At 43.3% G+C, this 23957-nt stretch overlaps 1 protein-coding gene across 1 annotated transcript in view; it reads left to right on the top strand.

Moving 5' to 3' along the window:
* LOC146172946 (IDLSRF-like peptide) overlaps window positions 1-23627 on the top strand; it is a 30327-nt gene extending 6700 nt beyond the window's left edge. Inside the window, exons 2-4 of the mRNA XM_084583547.1 lie at window positions 352-492; window positions 16538-16690; window positions 22788-23627. Coding sequence (XP_084439673.1) covers window positions 352-492; window positions 16538-16690; window positions 22788-22981 — 488 coding nt within the window. The 3' untranslated portion in view covers window positions 22982-23627. The remainder of the gene's footprint in view (window positions 1-351; window positions 493-16537; window positions 16691-22787) is intronic.
* Window positions 23628-23957: the final 330 nt, after the last annotated feature.

Raw genomic sequence — 23957 nt, 5'->3', positions numbered from 1 at the left:
TCAAGGTTTTTATAAATGCTCCACAGTATGACACGCTTATAGCGATAGTAGGTAAGAAATTTGAGGAGCTGTTAAATAATGCACATAAAGAAAGAAAGCATCCTTTGCGAAGAAAGCTGCAGTCCATAGCAAACTGCCGCGATACACGCATAGAAAACCCTCAGCCTATATGGTATGTTTTGTTCAACAACAGCTCAACTGTCAGTGAGCACCAACATATCACTGTTCTAATCACCGATCCGAGAACTCCTGAAAATTACATGCTCTTTGATGTCATGCTTTCGAATAATTCGTCGTCGATGCCATCAGGCACCAGTTTAGAACTATCTTCTGTTTTCTATGTTTTTGCAGTGGACACTGACCGGTGCCATCCGACACAGCCGTTCCGGTGTCCGGCGTCTACCACGGTGTGCATCTCCATCCAGTACCTCTGCGACGGAGCGCCCGACTGCCCCGATGGCTACGACGAGGACCCACGGCTCTGCACCGCAGGTTCGTCAAAGAACGACTCAAATAATTACCTAACTGGTAAACGAAATATGATTTAAATGAGCCAAGCAAAGATGGGGAGGATGCGCGACGAATACGGCGCATTCGTACGGCAACTCGGTTTTCAGCGCAACATCATTTCCACTGTCCTTTTGATGTCAGCATGAAGGTGTCAATGCATCTGCGAATCATTGAAATCAACACAGACGACACGAATCCTGGCAGCAGACGACTTCCTGGAGTGTGTGCAGGGTTCAAGCTTGAGCTCCGAGAAAACTCGTAACTTCTTCCATTAGCTCCCCAGATATAATGAGGCCCAAATCCACGCAGCAGCTACAACCCAACGCCTCTTATTGAGCTGAAACCTTAGGCAGCTAGCCGCGGTAACAAGCTTGCTCACGGACCAGCCCAGATGCCCACTTGTGGGGTTCTCGAAGTCAGTTCGATGACCCACGGGTTGGCCAGTCAGTGTGCTTCAGGAGCTCACTCGACACTCGACCAAAAGCTATTTTCTTTACTCGAATAAAAAAGCGCGTGTTATTGAGGACCGTTTTGAATTATGTTGTAAGTGCTAATCGTAGTGCAGTGCCAGGTGAATCATGAAACACAGGCGGACTTGAGTCTGACTCCATTACAACCAGACTTGCGAAACTGTCCAGACAACTCTACGCATAACCAAGAGCAGCGGCCCACAGGCACCAAATCTACCATCTTGCTAGGGCAGGTCGCGTGACCGGTGCATATCCCAACTGCCCTGCCAACTTGACAGGGTCACTTGGTCTCATTACATCCCCCTCCCCTTTGGCGGATCAGCACATTTTGTAACAGACGACCTCGGACTCCACCGGATGTTTCCACCGGTGAGGCTTTTAATAACTTGTCGATAACGTTGCACACAAACTCGAGGACAAAACCAGAAAGGGAAGTGAGCACAAGAGGAGGAGGAAAAGGAGAGGGGGGCGCAGGATCATCCTCATCATCAGCCTGATTATACCCACTGCAGAGTGAAGGCCTCTCCCATATTTCTCCACTTAACCCGGTTCTGTGCTAGCTGCATCCACTTGACCCCTGCGAACTTCTTAATCTCATCCGCCCACCTAACTTTCTGCCACCCCCTGCTATGCTTTCCTTCCCTTGGAGTCCACTTTGTTACCCTCAGCGACCATCGGTTATCCTCTCTTCGCACCACATGTCCTGCCCATGTCCATTTCTTCTTCTTAATTTCTACTAGAATGTCGGTAACTTGAGTTATTTCTCTGACCCACTCTGCACGCTTTCTATCTCTTAATGTTACCCCTACCATTTTTCGTTCCATAGCACTCTGGGTTGTCCTCAACTTAAGTAGAACTCTCTTGGTTAGCCTCCACGTTTCAGCCCCATAGGTGAGTACAGGGCGCAGGATATAGCCTTCCAATATTTCCAATCGTACACTAACAAACAAAAAAGACGGAGCTTTTATTTTGTTTATTGGCCCCTACCTTATCTACGGCGCGTGCTCGGAGGGACACTAGAGAGAAGCAGGATCAATTTTTTTTATTGCTTCGATTTCCATAATTCCTTTTGCACTTCTCTTCAGAACGAAATACGAGGCACAAAAACAATAGTAAAGTTAACACCGCGGTGAAGTAGAAAAATGTCAAGTTGCAATTACGAATCAGAAGCAACTCGTTATGCGGTATATCTCTCTGCCTATACCTTTTATAGCCAGGAGCCTAACCATTGTATCTGTCAATTTCGATTTCTCAACGCTGCGGCGGATTCAGTGCCCCTCTGCGCTTTGAGAAAAACTCTCCGCATCGTCAAGTGTAGAATCCCAAAAAGACTGTGGAGTGTAACCATAGGTCTTGGGTTGGGAATTGTTAATCAGCCAGCAATAGTTGATGGTTATTTCATAGGCCACAAAATGGTATAGTTACCAAGTTGCGTGAGGAGGTTCGCTAGCTAACTTAAACAGCTTTAGTCGAATCGCAAATGCAATATCCTGAATTCATTAAAGACAGCCGCTGAAGAGGGAAAGACTGCTTTTATCATCCAGAAACAGCATTACCGTGGGGAAATCAAGAAAGGCCGGGTAGGAACAACATTAGATTATGGGAAAAGGGTTTCTAGGTTACTTTCCTGAGAAACCCGTACGTGGCGGGTATACGAATGGCTTAGAGCTATTTCCAAAGCCTCACCAGCGTGAGCTACATAAAACAAATTTCCATGTCAAAGTGAGGCTGTGCTTGCTCACCATACTGGTACAACGCTACCCGTGGATAACAATGATTTAAAAATTTTCTTTTCCAATCCGCTGAACCAGCCAAATGGTTTCTTTGTCACAGATGAGAGACAGAGATTTAGGAACGAAAATTAAAGAGGACGATAAAGGAAGAAAACAGAACGATACCTGGAGAGTGTTAACCCGAAGTCCCTCTTGTAAGTGAAAGACTGGCGCTGAATGAAGAAGTAACGTAGCAAACACACGTGCAGCAGAGTTCCCAAACACTGTCTCAAACAGTTCGCGAACTTTCCAATCCTGCTCCTCACTTCTCATGAGACCACTCTAACACGTGCGCTCGTCCCAATCCTCTCGTCCGGTCGACCGCCAGATAAGTTACAAATTGAATCACAGAAGCGGAAAGAAGATCAAAATAGTTACCGCCAGGAAGTCTCTATCTTCGCGTGCATCACACATCCTGCAGCTATCCTCGCGGCCACGCGTCGGAAAACAGGTTAGCCGTGACATTTTGGGATTCTTATTCGGTGCCTCTCCACAGCTGGCGATTTTTACTTTCTTATTTTTACTCTTGGCAGGTAGGGAAGTGATGAGGAAGGTGCGGAATCCGGTTTCGCTCATAGAAGAGGTTGGGCTGGGATAGGTAAGGGATCTCTTTGATCCCGTTTGCCACTTCAGGGTACCAAGAAGCCGACGCATGAAGTCTCTCGTTCTCTGTCGGAGTCAGTGGAACCAGAGCTCTTCTATATATCAGAAACAACTTTATGTCGACGACCAAGCAAGGAGGAGTCTAAAGCGAGACGCATGTCAAGAACAGCCTCTTGTGTTCCGGCTAAACTGGGATCCGGGTGCACACACCATACAGCGCTGAGGCGGCATGACGTAATCCTGGCTTTAACATTTAATTATGCCACCTCGCTCGAGGCGTTCAGACCAGAACAAAGTCGCTGCTGCGAGCATTCTGGGCGCTGAGCAGTCCGTTGCACAGGCTCTCTTAAATCGATGAGCAGCAGGTGTTGTTTATAGCGTCCATGCTCGAGCACACTGTTTATTTTAATCTTTACGAGCTTAGTTGTGTGGCAGAAACTTTTCAGCCGACGTTTGGCTTCGCTTTTGGTTCGGTATATCGTAAACGAAGATCCTTGCACTAACCACCAGTCAGTAAGAATTATATGCAGAAGGCTTGGGCTGTATCTGGACGTGCAGTAGAGGAAGAATGAGCTGAGGAGTGAGTTAAACCAGGAAGTGGGCCAATGAATCGTGGATGCACTGTCTGTGATCCTGTTATCGACATGAATCTAGAGCTATACTGGTTTCGTAATTTACTCAAAAAGTGCATCTGGGATATTTCATTATTGGCAGGGGACTTAAAGTAATGGTGGAAATTTTTATACGCGATAGGCACTTCTTTGTAACGCGTTACCTTTAAATGTCGCTCTGGTAGGTGCTCTGGCAGGTGCTAGCTGCCAGGTGACATGGCCTAGTGCTAATTGGTCGCCGGATTCTGTGACATCACAAGACCACGTGATATGGCAGGAGCTGCCAACTCGGAATTGTCCATTGATATGGGGGAGTTAGAAGGGAATCCAACCTTCCGGTACAATTGGACGAGGAGCAAGACATGCTAGCTACTCCTATAGTCCACGCAAGCACGGCCCTGCGCCTTAGCCAAGAGTGGACCTTACAGGTATTAATGTCAGGTGGTATGATGTTTATTACTTTTGTTATTATTGTTTTGTTGCCATGTTACCACCCTGATTGGACCTGTACAAGGTTAGCAGTACTGAACAAAGAAAGAAAGAAAGAAAGAAAGAAAGAAAGAAAGAAAGAAAGAAAGAAAGAAAGAAAGAAAGAAAGAAAGAAAGAAAGAAAGAAAGAAAGAAAGAAAGAAAGAAAGAAAGAAAGAAAGAAAGAAAGAAAGAAAGAAAGAAAGAAAGAAAGAAAGAAAGAAAGAAAGTAGATAGCCTTCAACTGCAGGCTAAGCAATACGGCGGGATTACAGAGGCACAAGTTAAAGGGTTTGGTGATTGAGAGACGATTGCCAACGGGCGTGTCCGCAGACGAGGATTCACAAAATGACTCGCAGAAGGAAGCCAATAAGGTTACATCAACATACCCTTAAAGGTGAACCTTAAGTATCCGCCCTAATTTGTCTACCCATGCTCAACCCCACTGACCTAGTAGACAACAATTCCGGATAACCTAAGCTATATGTGCAATAACTTTCGTACAACGCAATTGAAGGCACAAATTTTTTGGCCTACAGGTGAATGAAACCCTTTTGTGAACAAAATTACAGGTACCATTCCTTCAATAGAAATTGGTCGCTGCTGGGTGCATTTCAGTGAAGAATACGCGAAAACTGCAGCTGACGTGCAATTGGCCACATTACAGTGTTCTTTCGCGGCAGGAACCACTGAGAGGGTAGGGATCAATGAAAAAAAAATGATTCGATAGCGGCACAGGACAAGTGCTCTGCACTCGCTGGAGAGCTGAGCCAATGGTGCATTTACATGAGATTGCGAGGATTCTGGAGACGCCAGCATGCCAGCGCCATAACACGTCAACCAAATACAATGTGGAATGTCAAAATCACTTTTTCATTCTCCAATTTACAATTTCCACAATTGCGACATTCTAATCGGACACACGCGCATTAGTATGCAGACATAAAATACTGCTTTTATCTAAGCACACTTGTTCCTGAACCGCACATGCGTGTGCCTTGGCGGTCTTGTCGGTGGCGTGTTTGGCACAAAAACCAAACGTAGTGGCTTCAAATCCAACCTTTCATATAGAACACTTTTTTAATCGAACTCTCGTACTCGTACTTGAAAATCTTAAAACACTAAAATAAGCTGCGGTCTTTATTCTGGTTCAGATGTTATTTCACGCGTTGTATTCCTCGCGTGGCTTCACTTTTGACATTAGCTTTGTGCGACGCCTCAAATTTCTGTGAGAAGTCAAGTGGCTGTGACGTCATGACTTAATCGGCCAATCAAGATATTTCGGTGACGCTACCGACACCGGCTTTTCTGCGACACGAGCTCCTTGCACCTGTATTGGTAAAAGGACAGAATCAATAACAGATAGAGGGCGATGCAAGCGCACAATGAAGCGGCAGCTGTGTCTAATGCGGCAGTACTGTTCACGACTAGCGAATCCCTCATGTAATGTCCCCTGACTCTTGAGGAATAAATAAATAAATAAATAAATAAATAAATAAATAAATAAATAAATAAATAAATAAATAAATAAATAAATAAATAAATAAATAAATAAATAAATAAATAAATAAATAAATAAATAAATAAATAAATAAATAAATAAATAAATAAATAAATAAATAAATAAATAAATAAATAAATAAATAAATAAATAAATAAATAAATAAATAAATAAATAAATAAATAAATAAATAAATAAATAAATAAATAAATAGTGGCTTTGATGGTAATGGTGGTAATTAGCGGGGCAGCGTCTAAGTTCGGCATTGTATCAGGCAATGTCGTTAGCGCAATAATTAGGGGGATGCTTCAAGTTAACGGCGGTTTGTGGCTCTAAAAAAGCTAAATTATCATTTGGAATACGAAGTTTTAATTAACAAGCAGAAAATAATTCCAAAAGAACAAGAAATTCAAATACGAAACGGAAACTGCGAAGCTGAACCCCAGAGGCTCGCCGGTCTGATATCGGCTGTGGTGTGACATGCTGATTCCCCGAGTTCCGCGCATCTGTCCTATCAGAACAACACGTAAGTGAACAGTGCGTTTTTGAGAGAAAGATTGAACTTTCGGAGAGTAGGGTTTGAGAGACCTTTTAGTGTTCAGAAAGAAATTTGTAGAAAGGTGTTCGACCGGTTGAGTTGTTCGTACTGTACGAGGCTCTATCGCGAGAACCAGACGAGCGTACGACCAGCCATGTCGTCTGCATGCAAGATAGAGACCCCATGTCAGTAAATAGAAGTGCTCATGTCAGCTCATACTCATGTATTTCTATACGGCCGCCGACCACCTCGACGACAGTTAAAGTGGCGCCCCCGCTTACATCTGTTAATACTACCTGCAAGTTGTTCATCGCGCAGCCCGTATGTCTCAGCACTTACTGAAATAGCTGTTTTTTTTTTAATAGAAGCCTCAAAGACAACATCAGATATATATGAAATAGAACGGCATAAATATCGGTACATTTCCAAGGCACGAAACATATAAAAAGTCACTTGACTCCAATAAATGTCAGCGTTATCAAAAAAGAAAAAAACTTCCAAACTTTCGACAATTTCGACAATTGCATCTCTCTTCATTTGTTACACAATCACCAATATTTGGTTTTATGGTGTGCTAGGCAGAACAAAGCAAAAACTTCAAAGCTTATGCGGGGTGGTAATAAATGTATTTGGTACATTTGCAGAAAAGTACACTGTACGTAGCAGACGCTTCGCAGCCGTTCCGTTACAAGCTGAATTTTGTTTTTCGGTGTTCTCAATCTGGCATAAGTAAATATGAGCGCCCGGCTTTCAACGAAATTGCTATTACATAATTGCCCGTAACTCAAATATTTGCCATATGACCGCTACTCTTTGAAATGACAATATACTCGAGGCTTTTTTCTGAGTTTACCCTATAGCCCACTTCCTGTTGACGGCAGCACTTCGTTTCATTGGTGGCTTCGATGAGTGGTTGTGCTCAAACAACGTTGGCACAGAACCTACTTTCAAGCGCATATGGTGAACGTAGCCTTTACAATCAGCTCCGAAAGCTCCCACAAGGTGCTGCCATCACAGCGCACTAGTGCAAATTGTTTTGAGCACACGACGATTTGGTCCTTGTTGGCAGGGCGAAAACATCTTCTTTAACTGCCCCCTGAAGGTACTTTCGCTTAGGAATTTACTGTATATCACAGGAGTCGCCAGCATTGAAGAATCTGCATGCCATGCAAAAGCACAACGGTAGTTCCCGCGATAAAGGAATATTAGTGCAAAAGAAAAGTTAGAGCGTAGACTCTACTTCCACCAGTCTCCGAAGTCACTTATCTGCGCAAGCTAGGTATTGCGCATGCGCCCATTTCATCCGCGCCTCGCCACAGCTGCGCAGCTCATTCGCTCCTTCGTCTCGCCGCCGGCCGAACCGCGGGTGACGTCAGCCTTGCAATCACGTGATCACGAGCTGTGCCCTGCGTATCAGGCGAACACATCGCATCAAGCCAAAAACAGGAACCTAAACCAATGTGAGCACGCTGAAATGCCGCGTGAACGCATGCGAACATGTGCCGCCCTCGCTCTGCGAAGTACCAAGTGCATGACGTCATCAGCAGATCGTAGCCTTTAGAAATATCTCGATATTGGTCTCCGTATGGCTCGCATCCACTAGCTCTTATCGTCACAATCTGATTAAGAAAAACGGCGCCGCGTTCAGAGAGATTCTATATGATAAATTGAATTTTCGTGCAGGATATAAACTTTAAATATCGGTTTCCATCTGTACACATCACCAATTAACTGGAGTAACCTTTAAGCTTTCCTTAAGGGTATGACGCGAGTACCGCCTGTGTCGGTTTTCTGGTATGATTCGGACTGAAAAATCAGAAGACGCACAGTTCGTACCATGAACGGAGAACGCTGAAGCCACAATGTTACTTTACTCCCAGGCGCAGGCTCAAGCACTAAGAAATGAATCGAAGAGAACGCGCAATTTATTATGATTCCACGTCATCTGTTCCGGAAGCTTTGTACACCATACGGTGGAGGTTCTGCGTCCAGCGCATGCTGACACCACCATGTCATGCCAAGCCAAGGGGCCATCAAAAGCCAACATGTTCTTTCTTATACTCGCCTAATTACAACTTGTATAGTAGTTACCTGCAATGGACACCGGCTCATTGGCATTAAATTGTAAGATGCCAATTTACATGAAGGTCCCAAATTGGCCCAGAGGTTTAGGGCACTTAAATGGTAAGGAAACCAGTTTGGTGCCAGCCCTGGCGCCCTCTTTCTCCGGCCGGCGAAACACCAAGGCGTACTCATGCTCTGGGATGTGAGTGCACGTTGATAAACTTCAGATGGTCGAAATTATTTAATAGACCTCTACTACAGCTCTCACGTAGTCTAAAGCACAGCAATATTGAACCTCTATAAACCGAACTTCACGTGAAGGACCACAAGATATGCAAAAAACAACTGCTCGCTCTACAGAGGTACAAGCGTGCACTGCTTAGTCTATTAGGTGGAGGGTCCGGTTAGCAACGCAGATGCAATCTGTTCGAGCACTGCTTAAACTATTTTCCTTCTTTAAGTGAAATAAATGTCCTAATGAACTCGATCCTTTCACACATCTTGGTAGCATTTTGTCCTAAAGGCTAAGTTTTAATCAGTTTCTTACCAATCCTGACGTAACCTTTAACGCTGTTTCAAATGCCGTGCTTGGTCATGGAGCTGTGAGTCCATGACCAAATCGAGTAAACATAAAAAAATTTTCATAGTGAAATACTACGAAGCAGGGCTTTCTACTAAGCGGGCTATAACACTGGAACATAAACACGCGCGTCTCTTGTTGATATTCCTTTAATCTCTTAGAGCGCGCGTCAAAAGGTATCATAACTGTTTATGCCAAGAACAGCGAGTGCGTGTCGTTCGAGCTTATGCATGAGTCACGACGATGGTACCGATTGCGACCGTACAAACTCTTTTTTTTTTATTGTGGTTACAATGCACAAAACAATTTTTATGAGTTCCAAGATTTTTTCTCAAAGCGTAGCACTCAATCGGAAATATCTAAGTGTAGCCTTTGAATAAAACCCAGCTTTATGAAACCTCCATCTTAGAGTACATGCATCATAAAAGCGAAATATTTCACGTAAACGAGATTGAAGAGATATCTGCCGTGATGACATTATATCACGCTGGACAAAGGCGTTCCCTATAAGCGCCAAGGAGAGAGCCGTCTTTAGCAGCCATAAGTTTAAAATGAATTACTTAGAGCGTCGATATAAACCATTCCTGAAAAAATTTCAGCTTTGCAGGATTCGTTGAGGTACGCTTAGCCGCTCATCTCAAACGTAATTCATCGATTCTGTCCTGCGTATCATTTTGGGCGAATCATTGAACTCATCGGGATGTGCTTCCCACATTTATTGGCGGCGCCTTGCAGGGCAAGGTTATTTTACAATGTTTTTTTACGACGTCTCTATTCCCTGCTTATTACGTTATGTTTACATTGACGGCTCGAAATAATTGTCGCGCGCTGTAAGCTATGCCTTGCAGTGGTTTGCTGGACCTAATCAATCGGCGCTGGCAGATGTTATCCAAGAAAGTTTTTCTATGTATCTCACGAGGAAACAAATTGGAGAGAGCTGAATTAATATGCGACGGATAATATCCGAAAACGCCTCAGGCTGCAGTAAAACCGAGGTATTTTGTACAGTATCCTTGAAAAAACAGCGCACACAAAGCAACGATAAAGGAAGCACCTGTGGTGTATTGTCTTTCTTGTCCGTTGTCTCATGTGCACTGCTGTTTCCAATAAGCTATCAGTTCTAACCGACCATAGAAGACGTTCTACTTGACGTAAGACTGCCGCCTTCCTTATGCCAGCGTTAAAAGGGACATTTAAGTGGACGAATGTACGTTGATCACAGCGGTCTTTTATGATTTGTGTGTTCCGCGTCAGTGACTATACTAGTAGTAAAAAGACCGATGGAATCAGTAGTCACTGTTATCAAGATAGTAGTAACAGTGATGTTCATGCACTCAAAGCCTTTTGTCGTGTTTCACTGTGCAAACGCTCTTGACTGGAGACCAAATCAGGGTGTAAGAGAGGGGGAGGGGGGTCAAAATTACATTCTTTGACATCTGTCACATAGGATGCGATTTTAAACGATTCACTACATTGCAATCCAATATAGGCGTAGCTTGCATCTCTGGCTAACAATTTTGTGCTGTTCAGCAACTTTGGCTGGCTCAAAGCGATTGATCCTCCATATACTTCCACATCAAAGTACACCGGAGACAGGGCAAGCAATATTTCTGCACTTCCTGATAAGCTTGAGCAGTGCTCGCATGGATATTGTTTTACCAACCACATGTGGAATGGCCATGTATGGCTCTCTAATTTTAAATACGTCCGAATATAATTAATGATTGTGCAAACCTCATTACATCTAAGTCTGATTTCGTCAAATTCACAATTTCGGAATTTGTTCTGTGCGTTGGGAAAATATTTATCCACCCTTCTATTATTTGTAAGATTCGAGAACACTATCTTAAAAGATTTAACGTGGTTGATCTTTTGTGAAAACAGCAATTGTCTATTTTTTTTTATAAGCAGAGTGCTCCTACATTGAAACATGCATATATATGCCGGGCATCCTTTATAAAAATTAAGTATTACAAGCTTTAGCACATATTTAGGGTCAATAGAATGAAAAGAAACAAACAGCAGGCAACTGATCAAAATATTTCATAAGGTAACAAAAAACAGGTCGTCGCTTTTGTGAATGATGCGAAGAATAACCCTATCGACTCCAATGAGAGTGGTAATCTTGTTTGAGCTCTTGATAAGAAATAAAACAATATAAACATAGGGCTATATTGAAACCTTTCTATTAACACTAGCTTTGGAATGCATGTTAGGCTGTTTTATAGCTTTAAACAGTTACACGAACAAAGCGTTGGGCTTCTGCATTAGCCGATGCCTCGAACTTCTCAGCCAACCGTTTGGATTCAATCAAGTATTAGTCAGGCTAAGCCTGCGGCTTATCTCATTAATCAGCGTAAGCTGCGTGGTACGTGCTGCCGAAATGTTTAGTGTGATAAAAAGCTCTTTATCTATGCCGGGATTGCAGGCGCGAGGCTTTCCTGCCCAAGGGGATTGGATTATGTACTCGACAGATGGAAGCCCCGGTTCGACCGACTGCCCCCTCCCCTCTGACCTACAGTGAATTGAGGGAGTAATTACTAATATGCACTAACCCGAACGTAACCATACGCCTACGAAGGAAAGCTAAGTTTATCAGAAACTAATTAGGTAGGCTGCATGTCTTTCGCTGTAGCCGCATGGCTGCCATCAGGCAAATTGTAATGAATAGTTAATTCTTTCTTACGAATCCTCGCACCACAGTGGCGCTTCCTAAAACCTATTTAGCATTTAACATGTTTAGCATTATTTCATGCTCCAGTATTATCATTATTCATTTCCTGCTATTTGTGCTCTGTTTTGTTCGCATTTTGATATTACTGATCACCGTAATAATTTGATTTTAATCCTCTCCTGCCTCACGGCCTGCAGTATGTAATAAATAAATAAATATGACAGTGGGCGCTAGGCACTTTTTTCTAAAGCGGTTACATGTTCAAATTTTGTCTTCCGCGTGCAAGTTTCTTTGTGGTAATACTCCGTGACTTACCCGCGTGCGAATCATAGTGAATACGACAATGAACAGCGCGAGAAAGTGTTTTTTTAACGCTTGTGATGAGGTTGCGGTGACAATTGAGCGGTTTAATGCAGCGGCCAGCAGAGAAGCTGACCTGCGTGCCTCGCCGCGAGTTCAAATCACGTTCTCGTCCGTGTATTATTCATATCGCAGGATGCATGACGGAACAATTTGACGTCGGCATAGTGCCTTCAGTGCCTTGGGACTTGATGGCAGGAATTTTCTTGCGCTCAATCGTTCGTTCTGCGCAGGTATTGCACTATCGCGCATGCGCAGACCCCAGGATCGCGCTTCGGCGAATGTCATGTAGGCGTCACTGGTTTTCCCAAGAGAATCCCATTAAACCTTAAGTGATATGTGCTCACGCTCTCAAATTCGCAGCGGTAAACTGCTTTTTCCATCTCATAAATTTCTTCGCTAGTCACGCTCACCTGGCAGCTGCCTCAGTGCTGTTATTATTATTATTCTGAACTTCAACCATGCACCAAGGTAGAATTCTGGCATCTCTACCCGGAGAAATGACAGTAACCGACACTGAAGTGGTGCAGACAGGACGGCCATCGAATGAAGTATTCTAGCTCGCTCCCTCGCTTGCGGATTGGGAAAACGTGGAATGCACACGTTGGGTGTACATATGAACATGAAAAATATTCCAGGGCACATGAAGCGGGCACTTCTCGCGACTTGGCACTTTGGGCCACAAGTTTCCGGCCGCTTCAAGAAAAGAAAGACCATAACATCATTGGTCGGTTCTTTGGAACGACTCCCTCGAATGACAATATTTGCACAAGCCCTTTCACTGCAAACGCAGGCTTCCGCAAATATCCCTCCAAATACGCTTTCCACACACTATGTTCGGAAGCTAGCTTGCATTCATCGCGAAGGGGACCAGACTAGGCCTATCTTACATCTTCCTTTCGCTTTTTGAAGTTTAGACATAAAACAAGTGCGACTTGTTTGATTGACAACGTTGTTTGGGCACGTCATTAATGTTCCCGCATTGATGGTTGTCTGATGTCATGGTCGTTGTCTGCTTGAGAGCAGCCTGGTATCATTTATTTCTTATTACTACGTTTTAAGGCTGTCATTGGCCCTGGTTATTTATCTCGTATTGTAATGATCAGTGTATTAGTAACTGGTAACAAACTAATCAATGTTCCTCTTTATTTCAATTGAGCCTGTTCCCAAGAGTGCATGAAAGTCAGTTTTAAATTATTGTTTACAGGGTTATTGAATCCATGTCTACAATATACACAAATTGCTTGCTGTTCCTTGTAAACGCGATCGGTGTAGACATGTATAGTAGCTGGTTATTACTCGTGCAGAGTTGCAAATATAACATCTATTCATAATTCTTGGAAAAGCATCTTCGACATCATTGTACAGAACCCTTCTAAGTAAGGCGTTCTTGTCTAGCCATCAAACGCTGAATATTCTCCAATGCTTTCGTTCATGAAAGAAGGCAGTTTTAATTCCCGTTGGACAGTTTATATAGGGTGAATATACAGTTTGTAAAGAAAGCCTGCGGGAGGTACCATGGTGCAGTCTAGGCAGGAAGACTGTACAGCGAGGCGGCCATTATGTCCTTGACGGAGTATACCGAATAGACGATTTATTATACAATTACCCAATCAGTGTTCATTCTTATTTTAAGGAGCAATAACATATTGAAGTATATGAATAAGTTGTAGGCTCTAAACATGGAAGGCTGCTCAGTGATTTAATCTTCTTGTCTGCAACGTGGTTTAAAATTTCGGATACAAATAATATGCATTCGAAAGCTCTTTTAGTTGCCTTGCGTCGCTCATATCTCTCATGCATCAAATACGAACGCTATTTGTTTATTTGGTCATTTAAAAAAAATATATATAAGCGTTTCAGCGTCTATACCAAGCGTGGAATGTGCGACACGTGAAAGCCTAATTAGTAAGCTTTCAAAGGCGCTTGTTTTGGCGCCCGGTATTTTGAACAGCGTTGCCAATTCACAAGTTTCGAGTGCACAACTCAACATCGATTCTGACGGCCTTCAATTTGAAGCTATAATATTATGCTGCAAGAAAATAAATACCTGCTAGGTAGTTCTAGGTAACTAGTCACCCAATTAATACGTACTGTCTGGAACGCGAAGTCTGCCTTGCAGTACGATTCCCTTGCACACACCTCATCAACGTATAACTTGCATATATCAGAATAAAAGCCTAAAAATTCAAGAAGGAGTCACCCAGTATACTACGAAGCTACCTGAAATCCACGGCCGTTATTTCTTGATTTACATATATTGAGCACGAAGAGAATGCTTCATTTGAGTAGCAAACATCCCTGTGCTTAAGACCTGAGCGAAGTGATTATTAATGTTTTGTAGACTAAAAACAAAGCCGCGAAACGTAATTTATTCAAGACCTTTTCTAAGGACACTACTTGGTATGATGGCAGCATTTAGTACGAGGTTCTTACGAACCCGGGACATGTGTTCTCTTGACCTGTAGCTCGTTTCCCCACCACCTTTCTATTCAGCTCCCGAAACTTCAAAGGTCGGCAATCGATAACACTTTCACCGTCTGCAGACACCTCGGAGTCAGAAAACAAAATGCAATAAGCCCGACATGGAAAAAAAATCTTTCTCCTTTCATTTTTTTTTCTTTTTTTTTGCCATGGCTTCCTTCAGAGTGCAGTCATCTAATGGTCAGCATCGAAAATAGCGCCTGGATGTGGGGGCTGTGTCTGCTGCTGCCCACCCGGGTTTCTGATCATTTTGTGTGTTTGTCGCTGTGTTTGTTTTGCTTGCATGGTCATCACGTTTGAGGAAGAACATGTGCCCCCCGAAAAAGAGTTTTGCAAGCAAGCCCTGCACTCTGATACTGAGAAAGGAACCATCCAACCAGCTCACCTGCTCTCCTACCCCTTCCACTCTCTCGGAAACCTGTATTCCGAGAGCGCTTGTAACTCGGAGAAACTCGGTAATAGAGTTTCGATCAGGAAGATGGTTCTCAGTGATTGCCTGAGGCAGGTTTAGTTCGCAATCTTTGTTTTACACCACAAGAGGCATGTGTTGCGATCCACTTTGAACATGGGGCGCCTTATTTGCTTGTCAGTAATAATAATAATAATAATAATAATAATAATAATAATAATAATAATAATAATAATAATAATAATAATAATAATAATAATAATAATAATAATAATAATAATAATAATAATAATAATAATAATAATAATAATAATAATAATAATAATAATAATAGCCCCGCCGGGGTGGCGCAGTGGTTACGGCGCTCGACTACTGTTCCCAAGGATGCGGGATCGAATCCCGGCCTCGGCGGCCGCTTTTCGATGGAGGCGAAAGGCAAGGCGCCCGTGTGCTGTGCGATGTCAGTGCACGTTAAAGAACCCCAGGTGGTCGAAATTTCCGGAGTCCTCCACTACGGCGTCTCTCATAGCCTGAGTTGCTTTGGAACGGTAAACCCCACAAACCAATAATAATATTAATAATAATTTTTTTTCCTAACCATTTTTGTCTAGATTTAACATGCTCTTGCAATCGAATAATACTGTTTGATTCTGCTAAAAAAATCTTGGGAAATACCACACGAGATAAAAGAAATAAAATGTCGGAGGTTGTGTTCCCTGAAGAGCCGAAAGTTTGAGCCCATGCTACACAAGTTCGCGTACAGGGCCCTGATAAGAAGAACGCCGAAATAATTATTGGCTTCTTCGTAGCAATCAGCCTCGTCAAGTCGGACGAACGGCCAGAAGTCACGAAATTGTCTCCGTAAAGCTTCTCCTATCCAAAAAGCGTTATTTTGCGGAAACAACCTAGCAAATTTGTTTTGTTTTGTTTTTTTTCGCTGACATCCTATCACTTAATAATTTGGCCCGTTCTCGCGGTCAAAAACCAGAGCTTTACTAACATAGCTAGTGCAATCGTTAATCTTCAAACTTAATAACGTCATGCTCGAAGTTGACACCTGGCGCAAAAGTAGAAAAAGAGATGTCTCAGCAAATCGTCAATTTCAATCCTAAGGTTCTACTTCCACTTCTGCCGTAGTGATGACGTTGATCACGCTAATATAACAATTCTGCTCGTAATTCTTCATTTTGTTTAATATTTTATCTAAATGTGGTGTTTTTCTCTTATGCAGCGTTTGCGGGCGCTTCATTCAAGTTTTCTTTCTTGTCTTCCTAGCTATCCTAATTTTTATGCTTGTGCCTTGAATGTGCTTAGTTCTGTTCACAAAAACGCTATCTACTCTTTCAGCTACAGTATATATTCGATATTATGTATGTATCATTTCTTTCTCTAATGCCCTCAACATCACTGCTTAAGTGTATTTAAGTAAATGACCAGAAAATTGCTGCTGACGGTGCCTTATGAGGGCTGTTCGGGTTTTCTCTTTACTGCAGCGAAGCGACCACCAGTGGAGGAAACGGCCAACTTCCTTCAGACCCTGCTGAGCAACCACGGACCAAATTACCTGGAAAAGCTGTTCGGAGCCAAAGCACGAGACGCTCTGGCGCCCCTTGGTGGCGTGCAGAAAGTAGCTGTTGCTCTCTCAGGTAAGGGAGAACGAAATTTATATGTTGACATACCGGTGCACGTTTATAAGCAAAAACAGCAAAAACATCGCGGAAAGGACGTTAGATTTGAAAGTAAAGTTCGGCCAAATTCATCGCCGATTCCCTTGCAAGTTTTGCACTGTTAATTGCTGGCGTGCATCAAGTGAATTGACCTGAGTTTGTCTTGAACACTGTAGAAGGTTACTCTCGGTCAAGCTATTCGGGGTTGTCGCCAAAACTTTCCCACTAAGCTAGATAGTTAGGAATTTCCCTCAGCAGAACAATGGAACTTTTTTGAAGGCGAAAACACGTCCAGGAGACTTTCCAAGCTAGAAAGATAATTTTTACTATCGGGTTTCTTTCACCAAAGTTAGCATCAACCCTGCAAGAGGAGAGCAGCAGGACCATAATAAACAAGCAAAATTGACAGTCGTTTGTCGAAATAAATTATTGCCATAGGAGTGTTTTTATTATTATTTCCCGGTAATCCGAAGAGGTAAATTAGCTCTGCAGATCCTTGAAATTGTTTTGTGGCGAAAGCTACACTCAGCTACCGTTTGCGCATTTCGCAATGCCTGAAAGTTTCCTTTTTACTTCTTTCGTGTGCCGCTATGTTTATACTGCGGTAACGGTATACCAAGGAATTATCGCATCTTTTCACCGAACTTATGACATTGTAGCGCAAATTTTCATCGTAATTGGTAGTACTAAAGTTATTATTTATCATCAAATGGATATAAAGAAAAATGTTATGTAAATATACTCGTTGAGGAATATATTTAATGCTGACCATAGACTCTGATTTTGTCAAGCGATGCTCCTTTTTTTAGTGTCTATTTTTGTCTTAGTGATGCCCCTACCAGCATCTGAATGCCACCAAGGTCATGCCAGAGCACACCGTGGTTTTTAGCGTCTCTTTAAGATCGTTGCGGTTGTCCCAATAAGCGTTATATTGGTTTATCTTTTCATTACCCGCGATACAATAGTGAGGCGGGAGAGGTCCAAAATAGGGCTTCACACTACTCAAATGTCCAAATAAGCCGTCAAGGACAGACTTGCCATATGCTTTTCTGCAAACATGCGAGTTTACCATGAACTGACAGACGTCAACCTCGCATGCGAGGGTAAGAGGAAGCATAAAGTTAGGGGGAGCCCCGACTGGCTGTCAAGAAAAGGAAGGGTTCCGAGGGAAATGCTTGCCGATGGAAGAGTCTGCGAGTCGCTGCCTGCGAGGCCAGGCAGAGCTCGTAGCAACGTCCCCCCCAACATAATATGAAAAAGAAGCTCCGTCGGGACATTACCTAAGTGGGAGGGCGCTAGAAATCTCGTTAATCTTAATTCCGCACTAGTCGCCGGCTGCCCCACAGGGCACGGCGCGCGTCCGTATTAAGGCCTCGCCGCAGAAATTTCGGCTCCCCAGAAACCGCTCTTTTTACGGTTTTCTCCCGGTCAGGTTGAAAAAAAATATAAGGCTAGAATACTAGTGTGTTTTGTTTTTTTTAAAAGATAACGATCGAAGATAACTGCCTGGCAAAAGTACGTATGCTGAATTATGTAAAGCAGTTCTTTATATACGGGGGGGACTTCGGTCGCATCTCGCCTGTCTTTAATTCTTCCACGAAATGAGATGACGGAGGAGCTCATTGATAGGACAGCATTGGGTATACAAAGGCTCATTTCTTAAGTTTGACTCTAAATAATAGGTAAAAAATTTAAATTGAAACACGCTCCCGACTTTGTAAATAATTTAACTCTCACAACCGTAGCCTCGCCTGTGTTATTGTAAGAAAACGCTGAAGCGGCTTGTATATGTCTGCGCCTTTTTTTAATGACAGTAATGCTTCATTATGCATTTCCTCGGCAGATCAAATGAGAAGGGTGGTGGGAGTCTTCTCTGCAGAGTGGAAGCAATTCGCAATTAAAAAGAATGTACGATTATGAAGTTTTCAGAGAGTGAAGCAGTGAACGTGACCCGCAAACCAAACTGGTCATCAAACCAAAAGAGCGTGCCAAGCGTGTGATGCTGCCTTTTGTTTAATGATTAGTGTTAATTACACAGACACGCACGCACGCACGCACGCACACACGCACGCACACACACACACACACACACACACACACACACACACACACACACACACACACCAAATAGAGAGAGAGAGAGAAAAATGTGCTCGACTTTGTTGTTGTTTTTTTTAAGGATGGAGGATGTCATCATACAAAATGCCTCCAAATTGGCAATAAACGGCACCCTGGGGTCCGCAGCGAGAGTGAAGGGTTTTTTTTAGCCATATCAATGATCAGCCAATGGCCATTTGAACGCGGTATTGTCAAAGAAGTTTATGTGGACTTTTTTGGACATCTCACAATGTATGCCAGTGCGAAGCAGCATTTTAAGGTGTTTTCAGCCCTCCTTTTTAAAAGGTAGATGCCTGAAAATTAGTTATCTCTCCTAACGTAAAACATATGTGCGATATCCTATTACGTTAGCTAAGGCAGAACGTTTGCTTCTTTGAACTGGTTTCTTTACCGATGAGGTGATTAAGCGCGGAAAAACGAAATAGGCGACCGCCGTAGACGTAGAAAAAAAATGCATATAGATGCCCCTAGTGTGGTCAACTTAGCGAAAGCCCAAATTGGGGCGATGCAATGACGGCCGGTGTTCTCTGGCTACCGCGAAAGCAGTTCATTAATCAATATAAACATTACAGGCAAAATCAGCTAGCATTGAACGCTAGATATAAGTTTATTAAGTACAACCTAAAATATACACGAAAGTTGTTACAGGGCCTGACTTAGTAAGATGAAAACAAAATTACAAGATGAAGGCAAACATGTGGATGTTTGTGCTTTGTGTTTACATTTTCTGTGTCGTGTTTGTGATGTTGAACTTGTAGTTTTTTTAGTTAAAAGAGGACCAGCATGCTGAAAGCTACCTCTTGTTGCAGCGTGGCAACGAACATTTGTGGAGGTAATGAAACTGTTTGGCTGGAAATAGATGAATTTGACATTTCAATCAGTGCCACAAAAAGAAAAAAAACAGGGTTGCTCACTCTTTGTTCTCTGGTTCTTCGCTTGGTTCGCTTCTTCTTCGAAATGTACGGTCTTCGAGAAAAGACGCGAGTTTCGTTTGTTTAGCGTCGTTTGATGATGTGAAGAAAACAAAATATGCTGTACATACAACCACTTCCCCATGCTGAAGTCTCAAAAACAGTCTGGGCCTCAACCCTTGACTTTTAAAAACATTCCATTGGAAGGAATGGCTGCCTTCGGCTCGACAGCGAGACAAAAAATGCTGTCCCGATTCCACGCCGAAAATACGTGTCACCGACATCTAGGTCCCTCATGACAATGCAAAATAGCTAAGAAAAAGCAATTCACTGAAAACAATAATGAAAAGTACAATCCGGACATTCTTCTTTCCACAAGGAGAATCCCCGTGAGGACTTAAATTTTCGGCAAACAGAAAAACAGCCCGCCAAACGAATTCCATTGGGCCATAGCAGTTTTCTTCATTCTACATCAGTCGAGGCACTACTTTTATCAATCGCAGACAAAGGCAGTCCAGATCTAGTATTGTAAAGCTTCCTTCTATCATGCGGTCACATTTTTTATTTCTTGCAACGTAAGATTCCTTGCAGCCTCTCAAAGTATACCGACCAGCCCGGAGAAATAAAGCTGAAGGAAGTCCACAGAAGAGTAGTGAGCCTTGTATTCTGCAACCGCATTTCCGCAAAAGAGACTTGTATTGGCGGCTGAGTGGCTAGATTGAGGTCTTGTGGCCAGTCTTATCAAGGCCATCGCATTTTCAGATCAAACTTGGTTCGCTTCACTTTGGTATGTTCGGCCCTCAGAAGAAGACTCCGAAACTCCCATCTATTGATTCACGAAAAAACCTTTTACCATTGCTCCCACGACAGAAATAGCAGGAGCTGTTCAGCCAATATCCGGAGGGCAGCTTTGTAAAATGAAACGTATGTCTTCTACAATTCTACATTTTTCTTCGGTGCTCCGGGCACTCTTCCCAAGGAAGTCTTGAACGTCTTTAGCGGTCACATTGTCGCAACGACGGTGAAACATACCGCACCTTCCGAAATTCAACCTTTGCTCCAACCTTCGAAAAACATATCCGCTGCGGCAACAGGAGGGCGCTGATTAAAAAACAAGAATAGCCCATCTCATTGAAAACCAAGATCTTGGAACTATCATTGTTTATGTCTATGTCATCTTGAGGCACCGCCATTCTGCACAATCAAAATTCTGAAAGGTGTCGACGTCATTCAGATTAAAATTGAGGCTTTAGCCGGTTTTGCAAAAATTTTTGCAAAATACATACATACATACATACATACATACATACATACATACATACATACATACATACATACATACATACATACATACATACATACATACATACATACATACATACATACATACATACATACATACATACATACATACATACATACATACATACATACATACATACATACATACATACATACATACATACATACATACATACATACATACATACATACATACATACATACATACATACATACATACATACATACATACATACATACATACATACATACATACATACATACATACATACATACATAGATACATACATACATACATACATACATACATACATACATACATACATACAAGCATCTCTCAAATTATCTGCTCAATACATCGCAAAAACGTCAAAATAACGGCGTTCAAATTTTGCATTAGCCCTGGACTGCTAACCACCGAGCACGGATAACCTGCATTTTGCCTTTTCTGACAAAATAAGCCCCTATAATAGAGGCATCGATAAAAACGAGAAATGCAGCGGTCATTGCCGAAGAGGCAGCAATCGCGCTAGCCTGCGTGGGCACAAAAGCTGAAGTGATACTAAGCGACAGCAAAACGACCAACTTGACAAAAGGAAGAGTATCAGCCGCGGCAAAGAAAATTCTCGAGTCTAGGCAGATCTCACGGAGGATCACAATAAAATGAGCCCCAGGCCACGAATCGGTGTCTGGAAGCGAAGCCACTCACGCGCTCGCCCGAGATATCTACCTCCGTACGAACGTCGAGCAGGTCGACAATCCAGAACCCGAGGAGAGGATAAACACCTACCACGAGATCTCTGAATACTATAAATTAAACAGAAAAAGTGTTCTCGACTCCACATAAAGAGCTAAACAATGAAGAGGGCAAAAGTTTTCGCAGACTACAGACTGGAAATTACCCCAACCCAGTATGGCTGCACCATTTAAAAGTAGAGGACAGACAATGCGAAAACTTTAAACATTGCGGACATAGGGGTACACTAGACCACACTGATTCCGGCAATGCCCCTTTTTGCCTGGGGCAGTGGCCAACATTCAAGCCACGTAAGCTTGGGAGTAAAAGAAGTCGTCCGCCTGGTAGTTTAGGCCGTAATTATGTGTGTTCTTGCACGCTTCTAGTTGCGGAGTCCCAGCTCCCAACTGTTTGTGTATGTTTATGTACCTGTGTATGTTTATGTGTATGTTTATGTACCTGAGTACCCCTACTCAGGTACATAAACCCGAATTGGGAGCTACCGCAGTCGTGGCCGAGTGGTTTGGGCGCCCGTCTCGGCTGCGGGAGGTGGTCAGTTCGAAACCCGCCGCCGGACACCCACCGGTAAAATTGGGTACAAGCGTCCCCCGGCCCGGCGCCCGGCTCTTTTAGGGGTGTGCGTTTGGAAGAGGCTCTGCTAACCCTGCTGTGCCCCCTCGGGGGCTTAGTTTCGAACAACCATGGCCTGCAAAGGCCGTGCTGAAAAAAAAAAAAAAAAAACCACCTGGCTGCGTGGGGTTTACGGAGCTTCTCCCAAACGCACACCCCTGTAAAAGCCGAGCACCAGGCCGGGGGACGCTTGTACCCATTTTTACCGGTGGGTGTCCGGCGGTGGGTTTCGAACTGACCACCTCCCGCAGCCGAGACGGGCGGGGGAACCTCCTATATCAGTGGCAACAAAGCTGTCAATCAATCTACAATCCAATCCATTTGGCAGTATCCTAACCGTCCATGTAATTTTTTTCTTTCTTTCTTTGCTTCCTCGCAGAGGGTGAGACGCTGGAAGACTTCGGCAAGGCGTTGCACCTGATGCGTTCAGACCTGGAGCACCTCCGCAGCGTCTTCATGGCGGTTGAAAGCGGCGACATCAGCCTGCTACGCTCACTGGGAATCCGAGACTCCGAGCTGGCCGACGTCAAGTTTTTCCTGGACAAGTTGGTGGCCACAGGATTCATGGATTAACATCCCAGATGCCATCCCTCCTCCATCCTGTCCGGCCTTGCGAGGCGCACCGAGGCGGCCATCTCTCTGTTTAAATCTTACGTTCTCCGCTTTCTCTTCCTCATTCGTAATCCATCGGATCCTGTCGTCTGCAGCAGCTGCAGACAGAAAATAGTGACCTGCCCGCCATGAACTTAGAGTCTGTTGAACCTGTTTCAGCAAAGCGAAATGCTTTTTGTTCGCAAACGTTCGTGCTGAGAATTAAGTCACGAGTGAAAGGTCTATGTTTTTGAACAGATGGATTGTTTGTGGCCTGTTCTGTGGTCGTTGTCACAGTAGTAACGAAAGCGCGATTTTCGCGTTTCATATCCCGTATTCAGGCCTAATTAGCGCTACAAGCGCTCATATACGTTGTTTGCGCAGCATGAGTGATGGGGCAGAAGCGAGTCTCTTATTCCTACTAATCACTTTATTCGGTAATGGACTTATGGAACATCAACGCTTTTCTTTTTAAGCTATGCTTCAGCATCTAAAGATCGAGTCCCTACAGGAATGCTACCTGCAACTGAAGCTCATTTGATGGAGTACCCATTAAGTTACACTCACATGTTAAAATTGTCGATAACTTCCATTGCTAAGTAAGACTTACGGAGCGTCCTCTTTTATTTACTTGCTGATTTTTTTTTCTAATTTCTCCGCTTGCATTATTCGGCAAGCCTGATGTGATTATTCTAGTCTACTCGTCGTCAAACAATTACGGCGACTGCCTCTATCTCTTCCATCAATGGGACATGCAGCGATAACATTTGGGCCCATGACGTTCATGTTTCCAAAAACGAAACGTTTTCATAGCTTTCCTTGATATTTACAGCGATATGTTATGCTACGTGCTCGTCTTGTCAGAGTTATTAGTGCAAATTCACTCGAATTTCTATGCCTGGTACTTGATGGAGTTGGAGAACGAAAACAAACGCAGTTTCAAGGTATATTTTCAGGC

Source organism: Amblyomma maculatum, chromosome 11 (genome assembly GCF_055883805.1).
Source record: "Amblyomma maculatum isolate TAMU_Amacu chromosome 11, ASM5588380v1, whole genome shotgun sequence".
Lineage (NCBI taxonomy): Eukaryota > Metazoa > Arthropoda > Arachnida > Ixodida > Ixodidae > Amblyomma > Amblyomma maculatum.
This window is presented reverse-complemented; position numbering and strand designations above follow the sequence as displayed.